This window comes from Aythya marila, assembly GCF_965140915.1.
Source record: "Aythya marila genome assembly, chromosome: 6".
Lineage (NCBI taxonomy): Eukaryota > Metazoa > Chordata > Aves > Anseriformes > Anatidae > Aythya > Aythya marila.
Window position 1 is genome coordinate 18,780,980 of NC_139047.1, and position 24,324 is coordinate 18,805,303.

Sequence of the window (24,324 nt, forward strand, 5' to 3'; positions counted from 1 at the left end):
AAATGCCAAAAAAGCACTTTTTTTTCTGTGCATGTTATTTTATGAGTTTGAAATCAAACTGTTTGTTTGATTTATCTCAACTTGTATAATCTGATTGCATGTTACATTTTTTAATTAAATGGTATTATTAAATGATTATGATGCTAATAATGCCTAAGATGGATAACACCAGTATACCATTGTCTTTGCTACCTTGTCAGATGGTATTTTGTATTCCGCATCCATACTTTTTTTCAGGCCTATGCTGTCACATCCAGAGCATCCAAGTGGTTAATATTAAGGAACAGTCAATTTTATGCATCATGCATGCACACACTTGCTTTTTTGTGTACACAAAATACGTGTGTGAAGTCTCCATGAGCTGTTTGGTCATTTGGAATCCTGTTGTTGTTAGGACTCTCCATCCGCCATAGCAGTCTCATGAACACATCAAGCTTACTCGAACTTTGGTCACTTTCTAGTAAGAATGTTCTAAAATCATGTTGTCTCTTATTATGTACTTCTTCAAAACTTGTTTTGTGATTTCAAATACACCATTTTGCTAAACCTGCTGGTGAGTGTTGCAGATAATACAAAATTTGGTTGCTAGATTAATAGTACTAGTTTTACTGTACTTGAGTTTTAGTTTTTTATAGATTGCTGTTTGCTTTCGACCAGAGGAATAAAAACATGTCAAGCTGAAAGAAAAATATTGTCTGTTTGTATATTACATTAGTATTATATTTCTTGTGTTTTTTTTTTTTTTGTCCACTTGTTATCTTTTCAACATATATCTTAATTTGGGAACGAAATATCGAAGCTGTGATGGCAAAACAGTTTCCAGTAAATGACCTTAATAGTGATTTTTTTCCTTGTTGTGTGATTGAAAGCTGACCTGATTTGTTCTCCTGACTAAATCGCAGCGTGCTGTTCTCTGAGCCCTTTGCTTGTTTTGCTGTTCTAGAGAAGCGCAAATAACAGGCACTGGTCCCTGCCAGCATATGACACCACCTTCCCAGCGTTTTTCTTAAATCTTCCTTCTTCATTTGTTTATACCAAAAAGAGAGGGAGAGGGGGACTGTGCCGGCTGTCATGTTGTTGTGATCATCATTGGTGTACCATCGGTTCCGTCATACCGAAGGAAGGCAGGGTGTCAGGCAACAATATCAGGGACTCTGCCAGAAGGTGCAGGATCTGCCTGTGTGCTGCTGGTGCACCCGCGTCCCACTCTGCACAGAGAGTGACACGCTTTCCCCAGCTGGGTCCCTGAGGCTGTGCCTTCCCACCACTGGTTTCCCTTTCTTAACAGCACTTGGCCACAAGCGTGACCTCCTGTGCCATCAGCTTGCTCTGCTTCCTCTCAGCTTCTGTGAACTTTAATTTTCCTCTTTGAACTGACAACCGCGTGCTCGGCCTTCGTATTTGTCCCATACCGTGATGGCTGAGGAGCAGAAGCTGCCTCTGTGCTGGTTTTGCCAGGAGGACTTCACTTTGCAAAGGGAAGAGGTGGCTGCTGCGGCAGCGGCACCACCAGCACAGCACACCCAGCACTCAGGCACAACCTGAGGGGACGCTCGGGGACACGCGGCTTCAGGGGGAGGGCTTCCCAGGAGCTTCTCCCCAGCGTCCTGCGGCGTGCCGCCCAGCAGAAGATGAAACACACTTCTAAGGTCATAGCGGATAGAGGTCCAAAGGGAGGTTTGTGTTTTTTTGGCAATAACAGATCCTCTTAGCATTTCAGTCTTTAATAATGGAAATTCCTTGTGTTTTTTTAGACTACAAGTTAAGACAGGTCATTACGATTGCTTTTTGTTACATCCATTGACTGGTTGAATCTACTGGTTTCTGCATCCAGCTGTGTGGAGGTGTGTGGAAGAGTGTTCCTGACAAAAATAAAACATTTCTAGTAGGAATTCTCCCATTTGATAAATAATTGTTAGCACAACTAATAATGTTAGCTTGTAATCAGAAAACTATCTTACGTGAAAGTAGTAAGCGAAGACTGAATCAGTGATTCAAGTAACTAGCAGAATACGTAGTGTGAGTAGCTGTTAAGGATTGAAATTAGTGTCATCAGAGACTCAACTGCTGTGTTATTTTTTTAAGTTCTACCCAGACCTGCACAGCGTACTCAGTCACTTGCATCAGCACGTGCCCCCCACACTCAGAAATTTGCCTGAGCGTTTTGGCGCAGCGGTGCCCCTGGTGCTGGTGCTATGCGGGTGCCAGGCGGGATGGCACGGGCTGCTGCTGGCTTGCCTACCCTCATCCCCAGAACACTGCCAATGAAACTTTCTTGCTCCTGATGGGTTTGGGGTTAGTGAATTTCATTCACTGTTAAAGTTTAGTCATCCTCAGACTTTTCCTCTCTGAGGCCATGTTGCCAGGGAAGGGAACGGGTGTGAGGGGTGCCCAGTGCCTGTACGCGCAGGCGCTGGCCTGCTGGGGCTGTCAGGGTGTGCCTGGCGTGGCCCTGCCCCCTCTCCCAGTCTGTTTCAGACTTAATGCTGGATTCATTCTGTTTTTTAAAGTATCCTTGATGCGGTCAACTTGGGGTGTAGTTACCTCCAGCATCAGGGTTGTAGAACCAGAAGGGTTAAACATATGCTGGGTGAAATGCATCCCAATTCACCAGCCATTTGCTCCTGGTAGCACAAACTGGTCTGTCTCTGTCAAGTCACCTGTAAGGAGGAGGCTCTGGGAAGCTTACTTCAGCCATCCGAGGATCTTCGTGGTCCTCCCTTGCCTGAGCTCTGTGAAGGAGAACTCCTGAGGTCTGTGAAGGAGAACTCCTGCTTTCTCTCTTGTTGGCTGGGGAGAAGAGCTTGGGTCACGCTTGTTCTTAAGTTATGCTTGCTGTGGTCCTCAGAAGCCAGTGTAATGACATCATCCTTTAAAGTAAGTGCGGTTAGTTCTGTAGTGCTACAAGTACTATGCAGCTGTGTTTTCAGGTCTTTCTACATGGTGGATGTTATTAATTACACGTTTTTACTAGTGTCTTGAATATGTATGTTTTATTTGCCACATCGAAGACTAAGAGCTGCTCTTTCCTAACTCCTGGTTGTTCTTGGGGCTTTAACTGCACTGATGTTACAAAACTTAATCCAAGTGATCACAGGCGTTGTTCCATGAGGTCCGTTCTTTATTCAGCATGCAAGATGGGCAGTCCTCAGGAAAGAGCCGTGCTGAAAAGAATGAGAATCCTTTCTTTCTTTGTTCTAAAACTTAAATGAATGAAAGTGATAGTATAGCAGAAAAGAAAGCTGGTTTAAAATTAGGCAAAGTACTAGATAGGAGAAACAGCTGTAATGCAGATTTCTTTAATGATGATGCTGAGCAAGACTAAAACCAGATTTCTGACAAATGATTACATATGATGTTTCTTTGTCTGTGAACTGGGTGGGTGCTGAATTAGAAATTAAAACATTTTTTCTTTTAGCCCTGAACTTGATTTTTCACTGATTCATGTGTGATTTCATACTAGACTTTTTTTTTCATCTCTGTAAGATGGAAGTAATGCTGCAAGGTCTTAGGAAAATGTAGGTGTAGTCAGTAATGTATTGGTGTATGTATGTAATTTATTTGGAGCTGTGTTCTGAGACACTCCTCCTTACAAGGGGCATTGAGGAAGTGAATTTCTTGCTGTATTCAGCAAAAGCTTGGATTCTCTTGTCAGTTAGAGACGGCTGCTTGAGTAAATTAAAAGAAAAAATAAAGGAAAAGAAAAGAACAGAAAAAGAGGAACATATCTAGTTGCCTGATTCTTTGAGCACCACCTAGCCTCTAGACAGGGTGCCTACAAGAGACAAACAGCGATCAGTCACGCAGTTGGCATGGCCTTACTCAGCACAGGGGGACGGAGCCATCGTTGCATGAGCTGCCTGGTGTCGTGCTGTTTTCTCAGCAAGCTTGTCGAAACTCTTGATGTAAATTTTGTTTGTTTCAGTTTCTAGTGTTTTATGTGCTGTGCGCTGTACAGGTATTTCAAAAGGAAAAATTAACAGTGTTGATGTGAGGTTAAGACCATTTTTCTTAAAATAGCGTTGCTGAAAAGCCAAAATGGTTTATGAGGCTTGTGGTTACAGTCAGAGGTGAGTCGACTGTCCCTCTTTAATCTTAGAGGCTTGATAATTTCTTTTCTACATGTTTGCTGTGAAACTGTAGCCTGATACATAAGTATATGGGGGTTGAAATTGGTCGATCCCAATGTTATGAAAGAAATAGGTGAATGTAGTTGGAAGGACTTGTTTGATTTCTCACTAGCAGCGTGAGGCTCGCCTGTAGCAGTGCAGGTGGGAGCAGTGAGGGGAGGGGAGGTGACCGTGCCGGAGAAGTTTGGAGATCACAAGGGCAGAAGTGGTAGTAGGAGCTACGGAAGTAAGGCGATTAGGAAGTTTGGGGAATTAACAACTGAAACACGCTCCTATTGCCACAGATACAGCTTTCAAATACCAGATGACTTGTGTTGAAACTGGGAAGTACGAGATTCTATGAAATTGTTTTTTATGGCCACCTTTTTACCCTATGGATAACTTCCAGACAAATTTATTTGGGGAAAAGGTGTGTGGTTTGTTTGTTCCTTCATGGCTCACTTTTTCTGTGGAGTGAGCAAGAGAGGCAGAAAAATGCTGCGGGGAGGGGCACTGCTCTCCCTTCCTGCTTGGTAGGTGACCTCTGCTTTTAAGTTCCTTTCCACTCCTTCCTTAGATAGCAGAAGCTGCTGTTTATTTTTGATATGTACAAAAGGCCTGTGCCATTTTAAATTCTTGCAGAACAGCCATTTCATGGGCTCAAGCATTTAGGGCTCCTGGTTTGTTTCCTTATAACTGAATGCAGCAAATGAAATGTGCTGTACTTCCTAGTATTTCTCTAGGTAGATGTTTCTTCTTCATGACTGCTCCGGGCTTTTAGTGCTTTTCAACATAGAAATAGAGGGGGATGGAAAGAAGTGAGCTTTTGTTGAAAGTGTGATGCGCTTTTTTGGTGTATCACAAAACTCGTGTTATCCTGTGACCTGTTAGTCAGTGTTACCAACAAGCGACCCATAAACTTGCAGCTTGCTTCTCCCTGCCTGCTGCCTGTTCCCCAAAGGGGACAGGGAGCATCTGTTTTTTTTGCTGCAAATGAAGCTGAAGAGGGCAAATTCTGCTTCTGTCTTTCTGTCTGGATACCCTTTATAGCGCTGTCTGGGAGCAGCAGTAATTGCTGCAGATTCCTCTGCATAGAGATGAGAAGGGAGCTGGTAGAGACGGGCAGACAGCATGTCACCTGCATGTGTTTGGCCCAGGCAGTATTGTTTTTTCTCTCTCTTGACATAATGTTGTGTTCAAGGCAGATGTGTGCTACCTAGAAATAGTCTTTTAGTGTTTCTGCCACAGATGTCTTACCATAACTTTGGCCAAAACCTTAGTCTCTTTCTGTAAAATGCAAATAGGCTTTTTCTAACTTATAGGGGAATAGTATGCATAAACTTCTCTGTGTATTGTTTATTTCTTTACTGGTGTACTTATATACTGCAGTGCAATAGACCAAAACTGTTCTATTGTCCTATGGGGGCAGTATGTGGACTTTTTAACTTTTTGATTCACCAAGCATCTCCAGAAGACTTAAACAACAAGAACAACAAAACCAATAAACCTTAAGTGGTGCTGTCATATTTTCTTCTAATCTTTCTTCTAACTTGATAGAATACATCCATAGAAACAATATCTTCAGTGTATTTTTTTCTTTAACCAAAATGTTGTCATTAACTCTAAAGAAATGAAAGTTACTGCTTTTGACCTTACAGTGAAGTTTTCCATTTCCAAGAGGAAGTTGCCTGGAACCTAGAGATGATTGCTTAAGGCTTTAAAGGAGACTCTAGAAAGTGTAGTATCATGTTCATGCAGTCACAGATTATTATAGTGGTGAGAGATGACCAGAAATGCCAGGAGGGTGTGCTAGTTCCTTACCCAGCTGCTGCCAGCCCAAACAGTTGTCTTGAACAAAACTTTATTAAAAGCACTTTAAATGAGTGCTTTGTACTTCTGATTATTCTGTCACTGTAGCAGATGTTCAGATGCTGTCATTAAAAAAGAGCTTTATTGAAGATGTACAGATACTGAATAACACATGCATTTGTTCTAAATGGACTAAATGCTTAGAGTAGTAGTTTGGACAGCGAGAGTGAAATAGTCAGGTAACTTGCTCTCAGGTATCACTGTCATCAGCTGTGACCAATAGAAAATGGTCAGTGAATACTGTTAAGCTTTCTTGTTTCTTTTATATACACGGGATCTGACAGTTCACTATGAAGTGGTAGAAGGTAGTGATGTTCAAAAGCCATCAGTCATCCTGTTGAGTCAGAACCTGCTCTTTGATCACTTTTGGTAATCAAAAGTAATCCAAAGAACAATTGCAGGTGAGTAATCTGGATTTCAAAAAATATGGCAAAATACAGCACTCAACATTAAATAGCAACAAGTTTCAAAAGAATAGATACTATTCCCTGTAAATAACATATTTGGGATATCACCAACCTAGTTTGTAGATGTTCAGAGTGCTCAGTTCTTCGTCAGTCTTTTTCTGCATACAGTATTGTAGCCAACAACACAGGAAGTCTGTTTTTAGCAGATATTTTACTATTTAAGCTCTTAGTTGTATGAGTTCAGAGTAAGTCTTTTTAAGTAGGACATATCCAGGAGGGTTGTTATTCACTGATAATACTTTTCTTTGGAGTATATTATTATTTAGTGCCTGTTTTGTTTGATACAGGAGGGTCTTCAAGATGGGAAAAGATTTGGGGTTTCAACACAGGACATACACTCAGCTTTTCCCTAGCACAATATTGTTTTTAAGTCTAGAAGAGATTACTGGACATGGACAAGGATCTTGGGCAAGTTCTTTGTCCAAGTGGAGTGTTCTGCTCTTTGGGCACAGCAGGTACTTCTGTTAATATGACCATGAACTGATCTGTTGAATTCGGTTTTTCTCTAGTTAAGGACTGTAAAGGAGAGGGGAAAATATGGCGATACCTATTTTCAAAAGGTAGCCTCTTTACCACTCTTGAGGTTTGACCATTCGAAGGTAAAGGATTTCAAGATTTAGTAATACACCGTATGTTCTTTCAGTTGTCGTTTTCCCTTTGTTCATCAAGCTAAACTTTATTCAACAGACTCAGGAAGGACCTTGTCGTGGTTCTGTTGCTCATAGCGTTATTTGCTATGCTAACGCTTCCTGTACGTGGTGCAAGTGGAGTTGTATTAGAAGCTTGGGAAATGGTTGGGTGGGTGCAATGTTGAATGTTCTATGTTATATCTTATTGTTAAAAATTATTCTGTGCTTGTCAACTCCTATCATTAAGATAAGAAAAAAAATGCAAAAATAATGATGTAGTAATTTCAGGGGCAAAGTGGGAAAAAAAATGTTCTATGACAAATTCCTGCAAGAAAAGGTAGCATAAAGAAAAGTCTGGCTAAAGACTTATCTATTGTAAGGACTTGTGTCAAATTAAGTGTTGAATCTTGTCTTCTGCATAATGAACAGGATTGGAATGAGATGTGGCATGCCATTGTTTCAAGTGAATATTGCAAAAAAGCTTTGGAAGCTTTCAAACCCATCAGCATCATCAATTGTACTTCAGTCTTAGAAGATGTCATAGACATACATGTTGTATATTCTCAGGTTTGAAATATAATTTTTAAAGGTGCTCAACCAGCTGTTTTTCTTCTTTCAAGTATTTCTCTTGCCTACATTAGTGCTTATCTTTCATAGGTACTGTGCTGCACATGTTGTGCTTACACTGGTGCAATAGATTTGTTGCCCATGGCGCTGAAGGAAAGCCCAATTGCTTTTATGCAGTATGTAGCCAAGATGCTGTCACTCAGAAATAAGAGCTTTTGGTTGCTTCAGGGGGCCAGCGTGTTGCTCTTGAGTCGTGTATGGCTTTTGGGCAATTCGGTAGTACTTGCAGGGGATAGAACCAGAGGGGCTTAGAAAGGAGGTGTCTGTCACTGGCTTGCCTTGGACATAGTTACATGACCAGTTCAGCCCCACTGACAGCAGAATAGACCCTTGGGGAGTTATTGTCCGTTTTGTTGTATGAATCATTCTCTGAGCTTTGCATGAGCCATTGAGTTTCCATCCTTGTGGCATGTGCCCACACACATGAGTGTGTATTGTTGGTTCATAGCCAAAATGAAGGCTTTGATAAGCAACTTGTAAATCCATCTCTGCCTCAGCTGCCTACAGCCGTCTGATGAGACACATAACAGCTAAGGGATCCTTAGAATACGGTACCTAGCTGAAAGGTGGGAAGATCCTTGGGTTGTTACCCACAAATTCCTCCTAGCTGATCTGGATGGATTTGGGCCAAGTGGTTTCTTCATAATTCTTTCTTTAAAATGTTTGTGGAGGTTCACTCAGGAACATTTCTCTCTAATTCACTTTTTCAGCTTGTTGGCCAGACAATTGAAATCCAAAAACTGGCAGCATATAGATGAAGTCTAAAGATTGTTAGAATTTTTTAGCATTAAAGAATTGATTTCTGCTGGAGAATGATTTGCAGAAAATGGCTTATCTATCTGGCAGCTCTGGGCTGGTGAGCTGTTGGAAAAAGTGAAATAACCTCCAAATAGCATTCAAAAAAAAAAAAAAATCTATGGCCATTTGGGGGGGACAGACTTCAAAAAAGACTCTGAAAAAGAAATAGATTGCATCTTGGAGTTTGGAGAGGAAGTACACAGAATATCTTCCTGACCTTACAGCACCAGGAGAATTAATGTTGAACATAAGAATGCATGTAACCCTAACCATCTGTTCTTCCTTATCAACTCTTTAGTTCAAGGGAAATCAGAAGTTGTAGGGGCTTTTTCTCCCCTTCAGAAGAATGTGTTTTGGTGTGGTTTTTTACTTTGTATTTTAACAAGATTGCATCCAACAATCATACAACTGTAACCAGCAGACAAAAGTCTTTATAAAAGTACTTTGGAAGTGGATTTTCAAATTACATTTGTCAAAAACAAACAAAAAAACAGCTATCTTCTGATGTTTATAGGGAATATTTTTTTCTTATTTGTTAGATTTACTGTATTTATGTTCTTTAAGACCAAAGTTTTTCAGTTACTTTTTTTTTTTTTTTACTTCCTACAGGTTTTATATGGACTAAAGTCTGATCTATCTGCCTGCTAATTATGCAGCATTTTTCCTAAATAAAGCGTCCTCTTTCCCTTCTTAAAACACCTCCTCCCCCCCAACCACAACTCGGATAAGCAGTAGTTATGTTTCACTTGCCTGCATTCTTTTGAACATTATCCCCATTTTAAAGTACCTGAGTAGTTTCAAAATCTTTTGGCTAGGTGAAGGGCTAAGCTATAAAGTCAGAGAAGTCTGAAGTTTGTTTGAAGTTAACTGTAAATCTGTAAAGGAACGAGAGACAAAACACTTGCTTACTTGAATTTCAGTTGCATTTCCAAGCAGTGCTTTTAGGAATGCTGTTTAAAGTCCGTAATTTTCAGGCAAAATTGTTGCTTTATGTCGCTGAATTTTGAAAAAGTAAGGGTACCATCTAGTTCAGGTTGTTACTCATTGGAACCCATGTGGAAAAATCAGCAGACATGAATAACACAACTTGAGGTATGGAATGAGTTGTCTTACTGAAGTCACATCTTGTATGTTATTTAGGTTGCTCTTCTAAAAGTACAGTTCTTCTCATTTCAAGAGGATTGCTTTGTGAAATAAAAGAATATTAAGTGTATTAAGTTCACCTAGGCACCTTATCAGTGGTAAGAAGTCTGTTAGTAAACAGAGGCAGAGGATAACTTGAGTAAGAAAAACTGTTATCATAGGTCTTCTTCCCTATTGTGGGCTTTGATGTTACCAGCTGAGGGACTGAGGAATGCTGTTTTCACTACGCATTTAAAATGACTCTTGATCAATGAAGTAGGTTCTGTTCTTTCCTGACCCTAGGTTTAGATAAGTATTCATTAGGAATTTCCTATCACTTGCAATCTTTTCAAAAGGTTAGTTTCACTTGAACATCAGGATGTATTTTTTTCCCTATTCTACTGTTTCTACTGCTACCCTTTGACTTGAAAATCTTCATTGTAGCTTGAATGTAGTACTCTACTTTTTCAAGTCGCCTTTGTGGAAGTTATAGTATAATCTACCCAATATTTATGGTCTCCTATATAAAAGTTAATGCTCTGGAAAAGCCAGTGATTACAGGGATTTCTAAATTTCCAGGTTATGCGTTGTCATGGCTGATCTGTGGCTGTTTTTGTTAAGTATTAAGTAAGTGCTGCAAGCCTAGGGTCTTAGTAAACAATGTCCTATAGATTTTGGCTATGTGACTATTGTTAGGAGGTATGTATAATTTGAGGTTTTTCTGTTGTAAATCTCAGATTGTATTCTGTTGTCCTGTTGACTGGTGGTTTAGGTTGGATGGGACCTTTTTGACTCCAAAGGCCCTAGAACTTGAATGCCTGTGGCCTTGGGGTTGTAGCTCACCTTGGATGGTGATGTACTTCAAAGCCTACTGAGGGTGGGCTGTGTTTGTGCTGCTATCTTGGAATTGAATTCTTCCTTCTCAAATTACTGCTGGTTGGCTTGATGCCATCATACTAGCACCTCAACTTGTTTTCTTAACACATTAGTAGTTTTCAAGGCTGTCTCCAATGCTGTTTTCTGTGATTCCCCAAAACATGCTGTCGAAGAAAGATTTAGCAGCACAGGTCAACTTTTTTTTTTTTTTTTTTTTTAAATCATTTCTCAATTCCACAGCCTAAATGTTCTATTTTAAATGGAACAGATATTTTTCTAACCTAAAAATTAGGAAACTTGCATTCAGTCCATACAGTGTGATGTTTTTACTGTATGTTGATATGCCTTGCTTTTTCACATGCTTACAGTTACAATTTAAAGACATGCTCCTTCACTGACTGCTTGTTCTGAGTTGCTTTATTGCTGAGCCATAAATAAAGTATAAGCTGTAATAAATAGAAAGTTCTACTATTTAGAAGAAGAGAACTGGATCAACGTGACTTGTACTTGTCACTGTACCAAATACTTCATTTTCTTGGAGGCAGAATGTTAGCTTGATTACCTTATTTTCCTGGAGAATGAGAAAGTCCTTTCTGGCTGCTTCTGCAGTAAGGAAGGCCAAGAATTTCAGAAGGATGAGAGAGAAGAAAGAAGCTGAGTATGTATTTTGTTGCTTTTGTTTGGTTTTGTTTCCCAAGTGAGACCAAAGCATAGTTCAAAAGGAAGTACATGTGGATGCAGAGATGAGATGCATCTTCATGTTGGTAAGACTTTCAAGGAAATCAGTTGTGTAGCATTTTTTATGAGACTGCAAGAATTAAAAAATCTGTAAAGCTTTCGTTTTATCTGCCGGTGCATGTGTATGACATGGTGTCATGCTCAGTTGTTAAGAAGTTAAATTATTAGAGCATCAACACAGTGGGATAAATATATTTTAGGATATTCCAATTTGAAATAAAGTTACTTAAAGACTTTAAGAACTACATTGCAGTGCAGTTACCATGCTAAATCTTGATGTTTCTAGTTCCAGAGATTGTTTGATACTTTTATTGGAACTTCTATTTAAAAAAAAAAAAAAAAAAAAAGTTTTCCAGGCTGCTTTTCTTACCATTTGAAATATGTACCATTCCCCCTCCCCCCCCCCCCCGAGTCTCTTTTAGCTAGGTATTAGTTAGCTCTATTGATCTTAAGCATGCTACTGTCAGTGAAGAGAATACATGGTGGTGATATAATCAATGTTAATGTGAAGTGTTCCAAAACCAAATGTTGGACATGAATCTCACACCATGCGTATTACCATAATACCTGAGTGTCTACAGGGAGTACATTAGAAAATTCTATTTACATTTGGGCTATTGTTGAACTGTCGTCTTCTCTTCAATAGATAAGTCTCCCTGCTGAAGTATTTTGTTTTGGAATTAAAAGCTATATGCATATAAGACTGCTGAAGAAACCAGACCAAACCAGTATGCCTTTCACTTAAGTGAAAGGTGGTTTGTGCCAGCCTTGAATTCAGGGGAGGGGGCTTCAGTGTAATCTTAAGGGTTGTTCTCAGAAGAATCTAGCTTCTGCATAATGAACTTTATCTTCATTGTAGAAGGCTGACAATGTGTGAAGCTGTTGGTCTTTCTTCATCTGGAAGCTGTAATTGATTGCCAGATAACAAGTGTCCATTCAGGGTAATAAGGGAGTCGAAGGTAAAGATTGAGGCTTGGAACCTGATTCCATATTTAGTAGGAAAGAAACTTGTCTGATCTGTCAGGCCTTTGTGTTTCCGTCTGCAGCTCTGCTCTGTAGTCTAGCAGTGTTCACGGTAGAGATCATAGTATGTGTGTGTCCCAAAAGATCCAGTTTGTCGTAGGTTAAGGCTTAGAGCAGAAGCTTCCTGCTAAACTTTCTCCTAAAATGTCATTTATACTGAGGTGTGAGCAAATGTTTGGTCAAATTGTCACATCTCTGCAAGTATTCATATATTTGGGCATTTGAGGCCTGGTGTACAGGTGTTGTTGCACTTAATTATTTTCTGGTTACCAGTTGTGAAAAATTCAAACTACTGTGGAGAATCCACTGATTTCTTACATCTCTGTTTTGGTAAGGTAGAAATACGATATGACTGAGGATACTGAATGCCATGCAAAAGCTTGCAATTTCTCTGAGTTTATAATTCTGACTTTTGACATAACCAGTTGCTAAAGAAGTTATCTGAGACGTTTGGACTTCTCAGAAGAGTTCTGGCAAACGGAAGTCCTTCACAGGACATTATACTAGGACTTTTATACTAGAGGCTGTGTAGGGTTCTGAAAGCTAAATTGCTGCAGAAGAACCCACCCCCCACCCTGTCAAAATATACAGCAACTGGGTAGTGTTGGTTGGTTATATTTTTTATTTTCTTAAATGACCAAAAGAAGCTTTGCAAAATCTGGTAGTGATTACAAGAAATAAAGAGAAGTTGCTTTTTAGGGCTCACTGTAATCGTTTAGGTAATCTTTGAGTTTGTTGTTGTTGTTTGGTTTTGGTTTATTTTTTTTTTTGGAAGATAGTGGACGTTTGAGTAGCAGCAGTTGGTAGGAATGCCAGTCTGTCATTTAGCATCATTATAAATACGCCTCAATTAAGTGCTTGAGCTTTGAGTTGGTGAATTGGCTTTCAGAGGTAGGAATGAAGCTAGTTCAAGAAGGCTGTGAGTATATTTTTAAAACTATAGGTTTTGTTTATCTTGTTAGCAGCAGTAGGATTTATGAAATTTGTAGTTTGCATGAAAAGAGAATTCCAAAACCTTTTTTTAATAGTGCCATTTGAATGTACATGGTTATTACTTTCAGTCCTTTTTGTACTACTTTTCTGACAGTGTGTGTTGTCCTGTGGGATTGAAAAGCACAAAGTTGGTAAGTTGTATTTTAGTTGAAAAAATAAGGCTACAACATTTTGTGAGGTACTAGAGGGATATGTCACTAAAATACTTCATAAAGACTTTGGCATTAAATAACTTATTTAAAATAAAGCAACTGAAATGTTTCCAATTTGAAGATAAACTGAATGTTCAAGTAGTTGAAAAGACAAAAACAAAGAACACAGTTTGTGTAAATACAGAAGGCTATTTGTCTACATGATCTTCAAGACTGATTAAACAGTCGTAAGTGATTTAAATACAAATTAGAAAGCTGCACATCATGCTCGTGCTACACATGCTCGTGTAGGCTGAGCTCATCAGAAGCTCCTTTTATTCCCCCACTTCCCCCTATCTTCCTTCCCCTCCTGATGCCAGGAGCACTGCTTTACCTCCTCCTAGCAGCATTTGTAGGAGGCACCACCTGTACAAGGGTCTCTGCTTACTCCTGGCTCCTTACACATTGCTGATCCTGCTTCTTGATTGTCTGCCTTCCAAATAATACCACATTTCCTTGTGTGTGCTGCGGACTATGGTTTATGTCCTCATTTTCCCTTTTTCCTGTGATTTTTACTTGACTTGGATATTGATACTGTGATAGTCTAAACAATTTAAATAATACAGTGATCAAGGGGATTTGCTGAATCGGGAGGTTTTATGCTGGAAAATATTTTGCTCTTGTTGCTAGTTTGTTTTTTTTTTCCTACTTTTTTTTTTTTATAGCTATAAATAGTTACCTAGTTGGCGTATCACACACTGCAGGCTCCATGACTCTTACACGCCTCTAACAGATTTTAGTTTTCACCAAAATTGACAAGGATATTCTGATACATGGAAGTTTACCCAAAATTTCTAGAATTCATTGAGTTAATTTGTTACTAAGTAACAGATGGTGAAACATTGACAAGTCGGTGGCATAAATCCTATCTTTGCATAGACCAGTGACATTTTTGGCTTTTTTGTAAAATACTTCACTGCAAGCAAGCTTTTTAGGGAATATAATTTATTTTATTTTATTTTTAGGAGCAATGGATGAGCTTCATAGCCTGGACCCAAGAAGACAGGAACTGTTAGAGGCAAGATTCACAGGAGTAGTAAGTGGCAGCACTGGGAGTACTGGAAGTTGCAGTGTTGGAGCTAAAGTAAGTTCTAAGAGCAGGTTACTCAGATCTGCTGTCTTTGAAATGTTATCTTATAGTGTCTCACTTATATATTGTCCATGCTATTTACTTGTAAAAGTACTGGAATGTAGTAGGGTCTCAGAAAAATCATTGTTAGTTGGTGATTTTGGTTTAAGTTAGGATTGTTTATCCTGAAATGATCTATGACCATATGAACATTGAATTGTTCTTAAAAACACCGAAGAATGGAGTTATACAGGCTTTTTCATGGTTTTGTTCTAGTGTACCTGTGATCAGAGGTGGAAGTTTTTCCCAATATTTAAATGGAGCTGTCTCTTCTGCAGATGGCCAATTATTTAACTGTTTTGTGTGAAATAGACTCACAGAGTCATGTGTGACCTATGTTTCCAAAATTAAACTTGTTGGAAGACTGATATATATGTAGATTAGCAAAGCCCTATTCCTTCAGCTTTTCCAGGCATTTATATCAATTTTATGTACTTTCATTATACACTTTTTGCAATCCGTCCATTTATGTTAAAACCAAGATATAACACTTCAGTGAAAACCTTATGAACATTAAATAGTATGGCTTAATTACCTTCCAGATGTTATATATTACCCTTCAGTTAACACATCTGCAAAATAAATCTATCTTTATAACAAATCCTATTCAAACTTACTTCAATTTCCAAGACTGTTTTCTGCAATACTGTTGCCTAAACAGGGTTACTCCATTTTGAGTCATTTGACCCTGATGACCAGATACTGAAAGATCACAAAGAACATGTACATATAGGCATTTTTAAACTAGAGACTGTTTTAGGGGGGCAAACCATTTTTTGTGTGTGTGTTTTTAGTGGTGTTTTTCTAGAAATCTTAATTCAGACGTGATCTAGTTATTCAGAAGATGTCACAGATCTATACTGTCCTGCAAACTGATGCAGCGCTGGAATTTAATGCTTTGAAGCAAGCTGAGTGTGTGCCTTCAGAATAGTTGTTTTACTTCAAAGTATTTGTTCTGCCTTCCTATATGGAAAAAGAGAATAATCTAGCATTATAACATTTTTTTTATTAAAAAAAAAGCTCAACTTATATTAACAGTTTTTCGTAAGTGAATATGGAGCAGACTCTTTCAATAGAATGTCCTTGTCATTCTTTGTTCAAAAGATCTTTGAATAAATCAGCCTTAGAAAAAGAATAAATACTGTAATTTGAAACTATTTCAGTTTTTTTATTTTTTTGCTCCACTAGTCTAAATTTGTCGTAATAGAGGATATATTTTGTTGTAAAAATGTACAATGATATTGTCAGTAGCTTGTATTTTTGCTGTTGAATGGATTAAGGAACTCTCTCTACAATAGCCTAGTGCCTGTCTTGGAGAAAACTAAGACATCATTTATTTTGAAAATTAAAATTATTAGTAGCTTCCAACACTTTCAGCAATATTGGGTGTATAAGCACATTTGTTGGAATCATTTTGTACGGTTTCTCATTTAATGTTTTGCTATTTCCAAATGAGACTGAAACAATTTTGATATTTTAGTCGTTTTTTGTTTTACTTGGCTTAAAAGAAACTAAAATAGAGAACCATGTCAAAACATACACCCATCACGTTTCTTATCCCAGGGATATTACAAGGACTCTTACAGTTAATCATTTTTTCTTTACATGCATGAAATTTGATCACTGTTACTTTTTATAACTGCGAGTGATAATAAAGGACTAGCTGTTTTATAAATGTGTATGTAATATTGGGTATTGTATTTTTCTTGGTAGGCCTCAACAAATAATGAAAGTTCGAATCACAGTTTTGGAAGTTTGGGATCTTTAAGCGATAAAGAATCAGAGGTAAGTATACTGGGCGTATTTATTATTACCTAGAAATTTTAATGCTTACAAGTCATAATTTATATTCCACTTGGCTTTTAAAGTAAAATACAAAATACACATCTGGATAGGAGAAAGCATGCATTACTAAAAAGTACTGTTCTTTGGCTTTTAGTCACAAAACTAGATTTTGTTTACTAGTTTCTTCTGGTTTACCTATCTAGTCATGCAATGAGGATGAATACTACAGCTTTTGGTGCTGAAAATGCTTAAATACTTTGCTAACTTTTTTTCGAATAAGTAGTAATGCTTTTCATCGGCACAGATAAACTTTGACTAAGGTTTGGCTGAGACTTTGAAAATATATTTGTAATATTTGGTGTAGTAGAGTATCATTTCACAGCTGGACACGTGGGATGCAGAGGCAAAATGTTTTTTTCCAAGTCATGTAAATCTGATAGTCCAATCTACTTTTTCACTGCACAGTGTTTTAACCTCAAGCTATACTTCTGGGTAGGAATACATACTGTATATTCCAATATATATCTCTATATACATTATATATATTCTAATACTTGAAATCTGAAATATAAGTATTTTTAAATGGTCTCTGTACCGAGCAGTTCAGTATTGCAAATTTGTGTTTTCTGAAAGTTCAGTCTTAATGACATTGAATAATGAAATATGGTTTCTTGACTCATTTTCAGAAGTTGTCAGTTGTATTCACTTAAATTAAATTTTAATTGTAATACCAAATACGTTAACAAGTTATTTTAAGAACAGAACTCTAAAAACATCTGTTTCTGATGTGCTGTAGTCCTATGGAAAGTACACTTTAATACCAGAAGCAAGGTGTCTTTTTATGGTGTGACAATGAAGGTTTCATAATAGAGAATTCCTGTTGTGGAAGGTAGTATAGAAATACAAAGACTTGCTCATATGGGAAGCAGTACCATCACTTGATGTGTTGAGAAAGAACTGCTGTATTACAACAGCTGTTGAGAGAAAAATGTAGAAATGCGAATCTCAGAAACGTTGAAATGATTTTGTAGCAAGAATGGCAGCTTCTTAGTAAACATGGTGGTACATGGTACATTCGTGTAATCATATTGTACTTTCATTGCTAAGTTACTAACAAAAAAAAAAAAGAAAAAACATTCTCACTTAGTTTTCCACACAAGTGGAAATTTTTCATTTTCCTGGTGTGTCAATTTTTCTTTTTTTTTTTTTCCTCCACAATGGGTGCAAAAAAACAACTGTAAGAATTACCTTTTTTTTTTTTTTTTTTTTTGACTGATGAAAGCGTCTTGGATAATAGTTTTAGTAGACATACTTTACAAAGTAAACTTTGAACTGCAAAATAACTTGAAACCAAAATTTATTTTGTATTCAGTTCAGCATTCTGAGCAATAAATGTTAACTGGCTCTTCAATACCCAGACCTGTATTTCAGTTTCTTTTTAAACTTATATATTGCTACTATTTTATTAAATGCTTTGTTGGTATGGTGCATATTTCTTAATTTAGTGTTGTAACTGTGTGTATTAGCTGTTTATAGTTGGGATAAATCCTAAGTTGACTACCTCAGATTGTGAACAAGTGCTTCTGTTAGTTTTCCAGTATTTTTGGTGCTCTCCACCATTCCTTGTTAAAGTGGATTACTACTCCTTGTTTTGATTACAAATAAGTTCTTTTAATTATAACTACTATTTTCTGTTTTCTGTAGATAATGAATTATTTAAAGTAGGAAAGCCTTGTCTGTGGCTTTATTTGTCCAGTTTGATTAGTTATTTAAATGTTTTGCTCTGCTTGCTTGTAGCTTTTCAGTTGCTTCAGTTCCCAATAATACAGAACCCTCATTATAAATGTAATTTCAGAAATAACTGAAGGTTTGATCTAATTGGAATTCATTATGTGCTGCTGAGAAAAACAGCACTGCTGTATTTATTTGTGTATAGCTATAAAGCTTTCGGGGGGGGGGTGTAAGATTTAAAAGAAAGTACTTACGCAAAACTCACCTCCTTCATTGTGCAAATGAAAAATAATAACAGTTAAAAAACAAAAGGCACACTGGCGATGTCAGTGTTGAGACAAAAAAAAATCTGATTTTATTACACACTTTTTCCTACAGAAATTACTTCCTTAGTTACATTGTTACCAGTTTTTGCAATAATGGTAGAAAATATTTAACTATACATAAAATATATAGAAATTCTTCTCCTTTTTTTTTTAAGGAGATTGATTAGTTGAGAGTTGGTGCTTAAAATCTTTATTTCATAAAAGAGGATGTTAAAAAGCCAAGATTTAAAAGTATAAATATATGAAGAAAAGACTGAGGGGAACCACATTAGAATTGAGAAGCAAGCTAGGATCAAGGCCATGATGGTCAAGGCTCTGCTAATATGCCAAGCTGTGGGTAACTTTAGCATAGCTTCAAAAGCTAACTTTGTGTAACTTCCAAAGTATTTTCTTGCCTATGAAATAGCAGGATTTTAATCTGAATCTTGGCTATAGGTAAATCCTTCTGAAGTGATTGAAAGCAGCATGAGTTGTTGTTTACTGGGAGGATACACCTCAGTCCCATTAGACTTTGGTTTCTTGTAATTTATATGATTCCATCCATTAGAAAGGATTTTGGAGAACATTTGCTAGTGATAGATGCACACTGTACATTGCCATGCAAATATCATGTTTAGAAAAGGATGATCATGACCTTGTTGGGTAACCTCATTAGTAACCTCATTAGTATGCTAATACTTTCTAGTTCGGGAAGTTAAATTAAATGTTGAAAGAAATCAGAAGAGCTTGAGGAAATAGACATTTATGAATTACTTGAGTTTTAGTTTTAAAACTACATGTATAAACCTGTTTGAATGTCTGGTTTTTAAATAGAAGACATCAGTCGCTGCAGTTGGAAACTAATTTTCTTCAGGGAGAATTTTAAATGCTTAAGCGTTAATTAGCTTGTAAACAAGTTTTTTTGGCTTGATATGGTAGGTAAAACTGACTACATTAGAAGGATAACTGCAAAATTAAAAGCTGGAAAATGCGAATAGGATGAAAGTGCGTGGCTAAATAGTTTCAATCCAGTTATATGGAGAGAGAGCTTAATGCCAACTATTTACCTGACAGCAATTGCAAATGATTAAAATAATATTTCTGAGGTACACTTTCTGCTTTTAGAATCATGTCATCGTAAGCTAACTCCGTTTTCAGGAGTCCGTGTTGTTCAGTTGGCTAGTGTACAATAGCATTGTAAAGTGCACAGATTTTAGTTGGAAGAGTTTATTTCATATAATGTTTAATACATATATGTGATTTGAACTTAATTTGTAGCCTGCTAATATGGTGGTTATAATTGTAAAGCTTCCAAAGGTGGTTTTGTGAAGCTATCCAAAAAATGATTGCCTATAAACAGTATATGCTATAGATAAGGAAGTTAGAGCTTTCTTGTCCTGACTTTCCACTTGTAGGCTGATAATTTTCTATACATCACAAGTAACCTCAAGTGGTTCTTTGCCACAATATATGTTTTGGGATTTTTGCAGAAAATGTTTGAAGGTACCCATGTGAAGTTCTTGGAACTGAAACATACTCGAAATGCTTTTAGTGATAGGTTTGAGATTTGAATTATGACGTTTGCTATGTTGGAAAATAATGCTTTAAGCACAAAATTATTCACAAACTTGGTGAAATGATGAAATATTGGTATCATAAAAGAATAAAGCATCTCATCACTGATGGCAAATTTAGTCTGAGATATTTTGTACCGTAAGATTTTAGCTTATCTCACAATGCTGTAGCAGTGACATAAGTGAATAGAGTTGTTGGATCACATTGTTTTTGTTCTTTGTAGACTCCAGAGAAGAAACAGTCAGAACCTTCTAGAGGAAGGAAAAGAAAAGCAGACACTCAGAGTGAAAGCAGCCAAGGTAAACTAAACTGTACATGAATTATATGGTTATTTTATACATTCGATCAAATTATAGACTTAAAAATTCTGCATTTTTGCTTGCGTAAGACGAGTCTTGGTTTTTGGATGATAAACTACGCATCTTCCCACCCCACTGAAAATTTATCTGCCACTGGAAGGGACAGGCAAGTAAAACTTGAGCCGTGTTGATAATAGCCTGTAAGAATTGTGCACTGCTCTGCGTGTAAGTTGCAGCTGTGATGGCATGCTGTGTAGTTTTAAAATCGTAGCAGTTCTTTTCATCAAAAATACCTTTGTGGTTTCTATTTCTCTTCAGTACATAAGGAGAAAAATGGTTTACTGATTATAATATGTGATTGCTTAGTTTTGAGGTATATTTAAAAATGATTGAATTCTATTCTTCCTTACAGTGTGTACAGTATAGTGCTGTAGAGGGGTGGATGACACTCAGGATGAAACAAACTTTCCATTCAGTGTTTACAAAGCATGGTTATTGTTGTTCCTCTCTCTAATGTGACTTTTGAGGGGAGGAAATGGTGGAAATTTAATTTCAAGACAAAAATTAATCAAAAGAGGAGAAGAACTAGTTACGATAACATCTGCATTAGATTCTTTTTGTTTCTAAGCTAAGAAATGCTATTTCAGATTCATACTCAATGTGCTCCATATCTGGAGGGCTTCATGATGCAACATACTATTAGTTGAAGAATTATGTGGTTTGACTAAAATGAATTTCTTTGTAAGTGTTACTTCATAGAGACCTGGTTTGTTCAAAGAACTTGAATGAGATTTCCTATTTCCATTGTTCTAGTAGCTCATCCTTCCTGCTACCAGTAGGAGTTGAAATTAGAGATGATAGAAATTTTATAACTTTTTGGCATAAATTATAACATGATTATAATGTTTAATAATTACTATTTTACTGTCAGCAGCAGTGAAACTGAGTAGTCTGAACTGCAGCATTCGTAAAGAACTGTCCTAGGAAACTGCAGAATATTGGAGTCGTAGAGTTGAAGCATAGCAAATTCAACTATTACAATGAAAAATGAAGAACAAGCTCTTGTCTACAGCATACCTAGGATTTTGACTTCCATAACATACAAAATAATCCATAAATGTTGAATAAAAGTAGTTCTTAGAATATGGAGGTAATTAGAAAGTAGGTTAAAATCAGTGTGAATCTACATGGAATTGGCTGTGCCAAAATAAGTTGATGTATTTCATCAGTGCAGTTATGTAACATGACGTAGAGTAGACTTTCTCTACCAAAAAAAAAAAAAAAGCAGTCTTTCTGATTTATCTAGATGAGAGCAAATTTTAACTTGATAAAGTGATATATAGGAATTAAGCATGGAGAAATCTAGCAGAATTACCTGGTAGGTAAATACCAGGATAACTAGTTATATGTATGCAAAATGGGTAACTTCTGGAGGAGTTAGCTCTATGCTATTATAGGTCTTTGAACGGTTTTATCTAAACATTTCTGGTAAAAGTCTTAACACAGAGAATGCTGCCAAATGTTTCTGTTTCTTCATGGTGACTGTTAGTGACAAAAAACTATGCATCAATGCCAATACAGAGGCATGTTGGACTAGTAAGAGGTGTTGAGGGCTGAAGCGATAGGAAAGTTTGAAAGTCTTTGCTTAAAAAGGGCAGAGATGTAACTTCGGACCTATGGTTAATGATCTCCTAATTTATTGCAAAAAATCCTTTCTGTAAAGAAAAAAAATTTGAACAGCGGTATACGTACAAGATATCTCCTAACAGGTAGTCTGACCAGTTTTCAGTTTTATCTTAAAGCATAATAGAGGAGAGTATTTATGCCATTGGATATAGCCTTGGTGACATCTCTGGAATGTCGCATATGGGTTGGGTCACTCGTGTCAAAGAGTTCCAGTTGATTCTTCTGAAGTCTTGATACTGATTATGATAAAAGAAATTCTATTCCCTTTTTCTGCTCTATCTCCCTAGTGAACGCTGTGACATAGCTGATTATTAATCATACTGTGAGGAATGGAAATACTTGTCATCTTCCATGCCCACGCTGTTTCTGGCACTTAGGGAAATCCTTGGGCTGAACATGTGGGCAACTCACCTGAAGCATTATTGATAGGTTAATTTGGTATTTTGGATGTGGGTGAACTTTGAGGTAGGGTTTGAAAAGGGGAGGGACTTGGTGCTAATGGTTTCATCTGTAGAATGAGAGATGAGTTTCCTGTTATGAAGAAGAGGTCTAGACTCACAGCTAAGTCTGTACTAAATCAGGTTTAGAATTGAAGTGTGACTTCATGTCTGATTTCTCAATGAATGGAATGTGCAAATCTGTTTGTTGTGGCCAGTCCCTTAATTATCTGCACGGGGAGAGCACATATTAACACATCAAAGAAAAGGAATTAACGTGTTAAACTTTGCAATAATTACTGTACAGGTAAAAATGTAAGATATTTATAAATAATATATTTATTCTCATGCATTTGTTTCAGGAAAGAGTATTGGGGGACGTGGTCACAAGATTAGTGACTATTTTGAGGTAAGATTTTTTATAGTTTTTTTTTAGGTTACTTTTTTTGTTGAAAGCAATTTTAGATGGTACTTGTGAACTCAGGAGGATTACCAAACTACAGTGACAGCACAACATTGCATTGTACTTAGTAGCCTACCCTAATTCAAGTTTTGCATGAAAATATTAGATATAAGAAACTCTAGCTTTTCTTCAGATGATGCACTTTTTTTTTTTTAAATGTAAATTTGTGTTAAGCCTTGAAGTAGAGCTGTAGTGGTTTTGTGGTGCAGCCTGAGTTAAAAGGCAAAAAACATTTTCTTTCACACTTTTGATGACCAAAGGCTACAGTAACACGAGTAATGCAATCTAGATTACAAATTCTTTCTACAGATGAGCTGTGTCATTCAGTGTTTGTATAATATATTTTAATCAAAAAGCTTGACTGATTTGAGGGTCATATCTTCTCTTCAGTACCAAGGTGGAAACGGCTCTAGTCCAGTTCGAGGTGTACCTCCTGCAATCCGATCTCCTCAGAATTCACATTCCGCCCCTTCTTCTGTAAGTTTGTGAACTTCATGACTGCTGGAGATAGTTTAATGGTCTAAAAGTAGCATAACTAGAAAAAAAAATCTGTATATAAAGGAAATTTTTTCAAAGGAATGAATTAATTCTCTAAACAGCAAAAATAATAAAAAAAATAAGTTAAATGTTAAAACTAAAATTTTCTAGAACTAAACTTTTAACAGTGGGACTTTTTTTCTAAAACCAATACAAAGTACAAGGTAATTATGTGAACTGTTATAAAAATCTTAAAATGTTTTACTGACACTTACTCATAAGCCTCAAACAAAAATGAGTATTTTCATTAATTACAAGGAAAATGAACTCCTGTCTTAGGACTTGAATGCTGAGCTTTTGATAAATCATGAGTTTTAAAATAATCGATAAATACTTTGCCTGTATCTTTTTATAATTATCTTCATTAGTCACAATAATTTTTTTTCCCCTCATATGCATGATTTTAGTGTTAGAATCACATGCATATGCCTAAATGGCCAAACAGCTTCTGTCAATTACAGAAAGGGTTTATTTTTTCTGTTGGTAGACCCTGGTTTTATTCCACATACTTTCAATTTCAGACATCCTTTTATTCTTGCGAACAGTATGGAGAATAATAAAGATTGTGGAATTTGGCTTGAAAACTGTCTCATTCATACAATCTAGTGGGCTTGGGGAAGCATTCAGTAACAGAATTTGTGTTCTGATCAGCACTAGCTTCCCCTTTCAGGTTCTCCCATGGGAAATAACCTCTCTGAAAATAACTCTTATTATTTTGAGTTGCAAATGCTTAGAAGCAGAAAAATAAATCTCTGGAAGATTAGCATTGCCTTATGTCAATCTTGTATTGTCTTAAATCTTTCAGTCTGTTTCCCAGGAGTGACAGTCATAGTTTTCTCAGAGAATATATTGCATCCTTTCTAGAATACAAGTGATGTATAACAGCATAGTGGTAGTTCTTGATGCAGGGTACCTTGTGTAGTAAAGGTACCATA

The 24,324-nt window shown here is 36.9% G+C and overlaps 1 protein-coding gene across 5 annotated transcripts in view; it reads left to right on the forward strand.

Moving 5' to 3' along the window:
- The window catches only part of TLK1 (tousled like kinase 1), a 65,453-nt gene that overhangs the window by 10,115 nt on the left and 31,014 nt on the right, over positions 1 to 24,324 (forward strand). For all 5 annotated transcript variants that reach the window (XM_082763513.1, XM_082763514.1, XM_082763516.1 and 2 more), the window contains 5 exons: positions 14,408 to 14,526; positions 16,285 to 16,356; positions 20,191 to 20,266; positions 22,752 to 22,798; positions 23,243 to 23,329. In XM_082763513.1, coding sequence (XP_082619639.1) covers positions 14,408 to 14,526; positions 16,285 to 16,356; positions 20,191 to 20,266; positions 22,752 to 22,798; positions 23,243 to 23,329 — 401 coding nt within the window. The remainder of the gene's footprint in view (positions 1 to 14,407; positions 14,527 to 16,284; positions 16,357 to 20,190; positions 20,267 to 22,751; positions 22,799 to 23,242; positions 23,330 to 24,324) is intronic.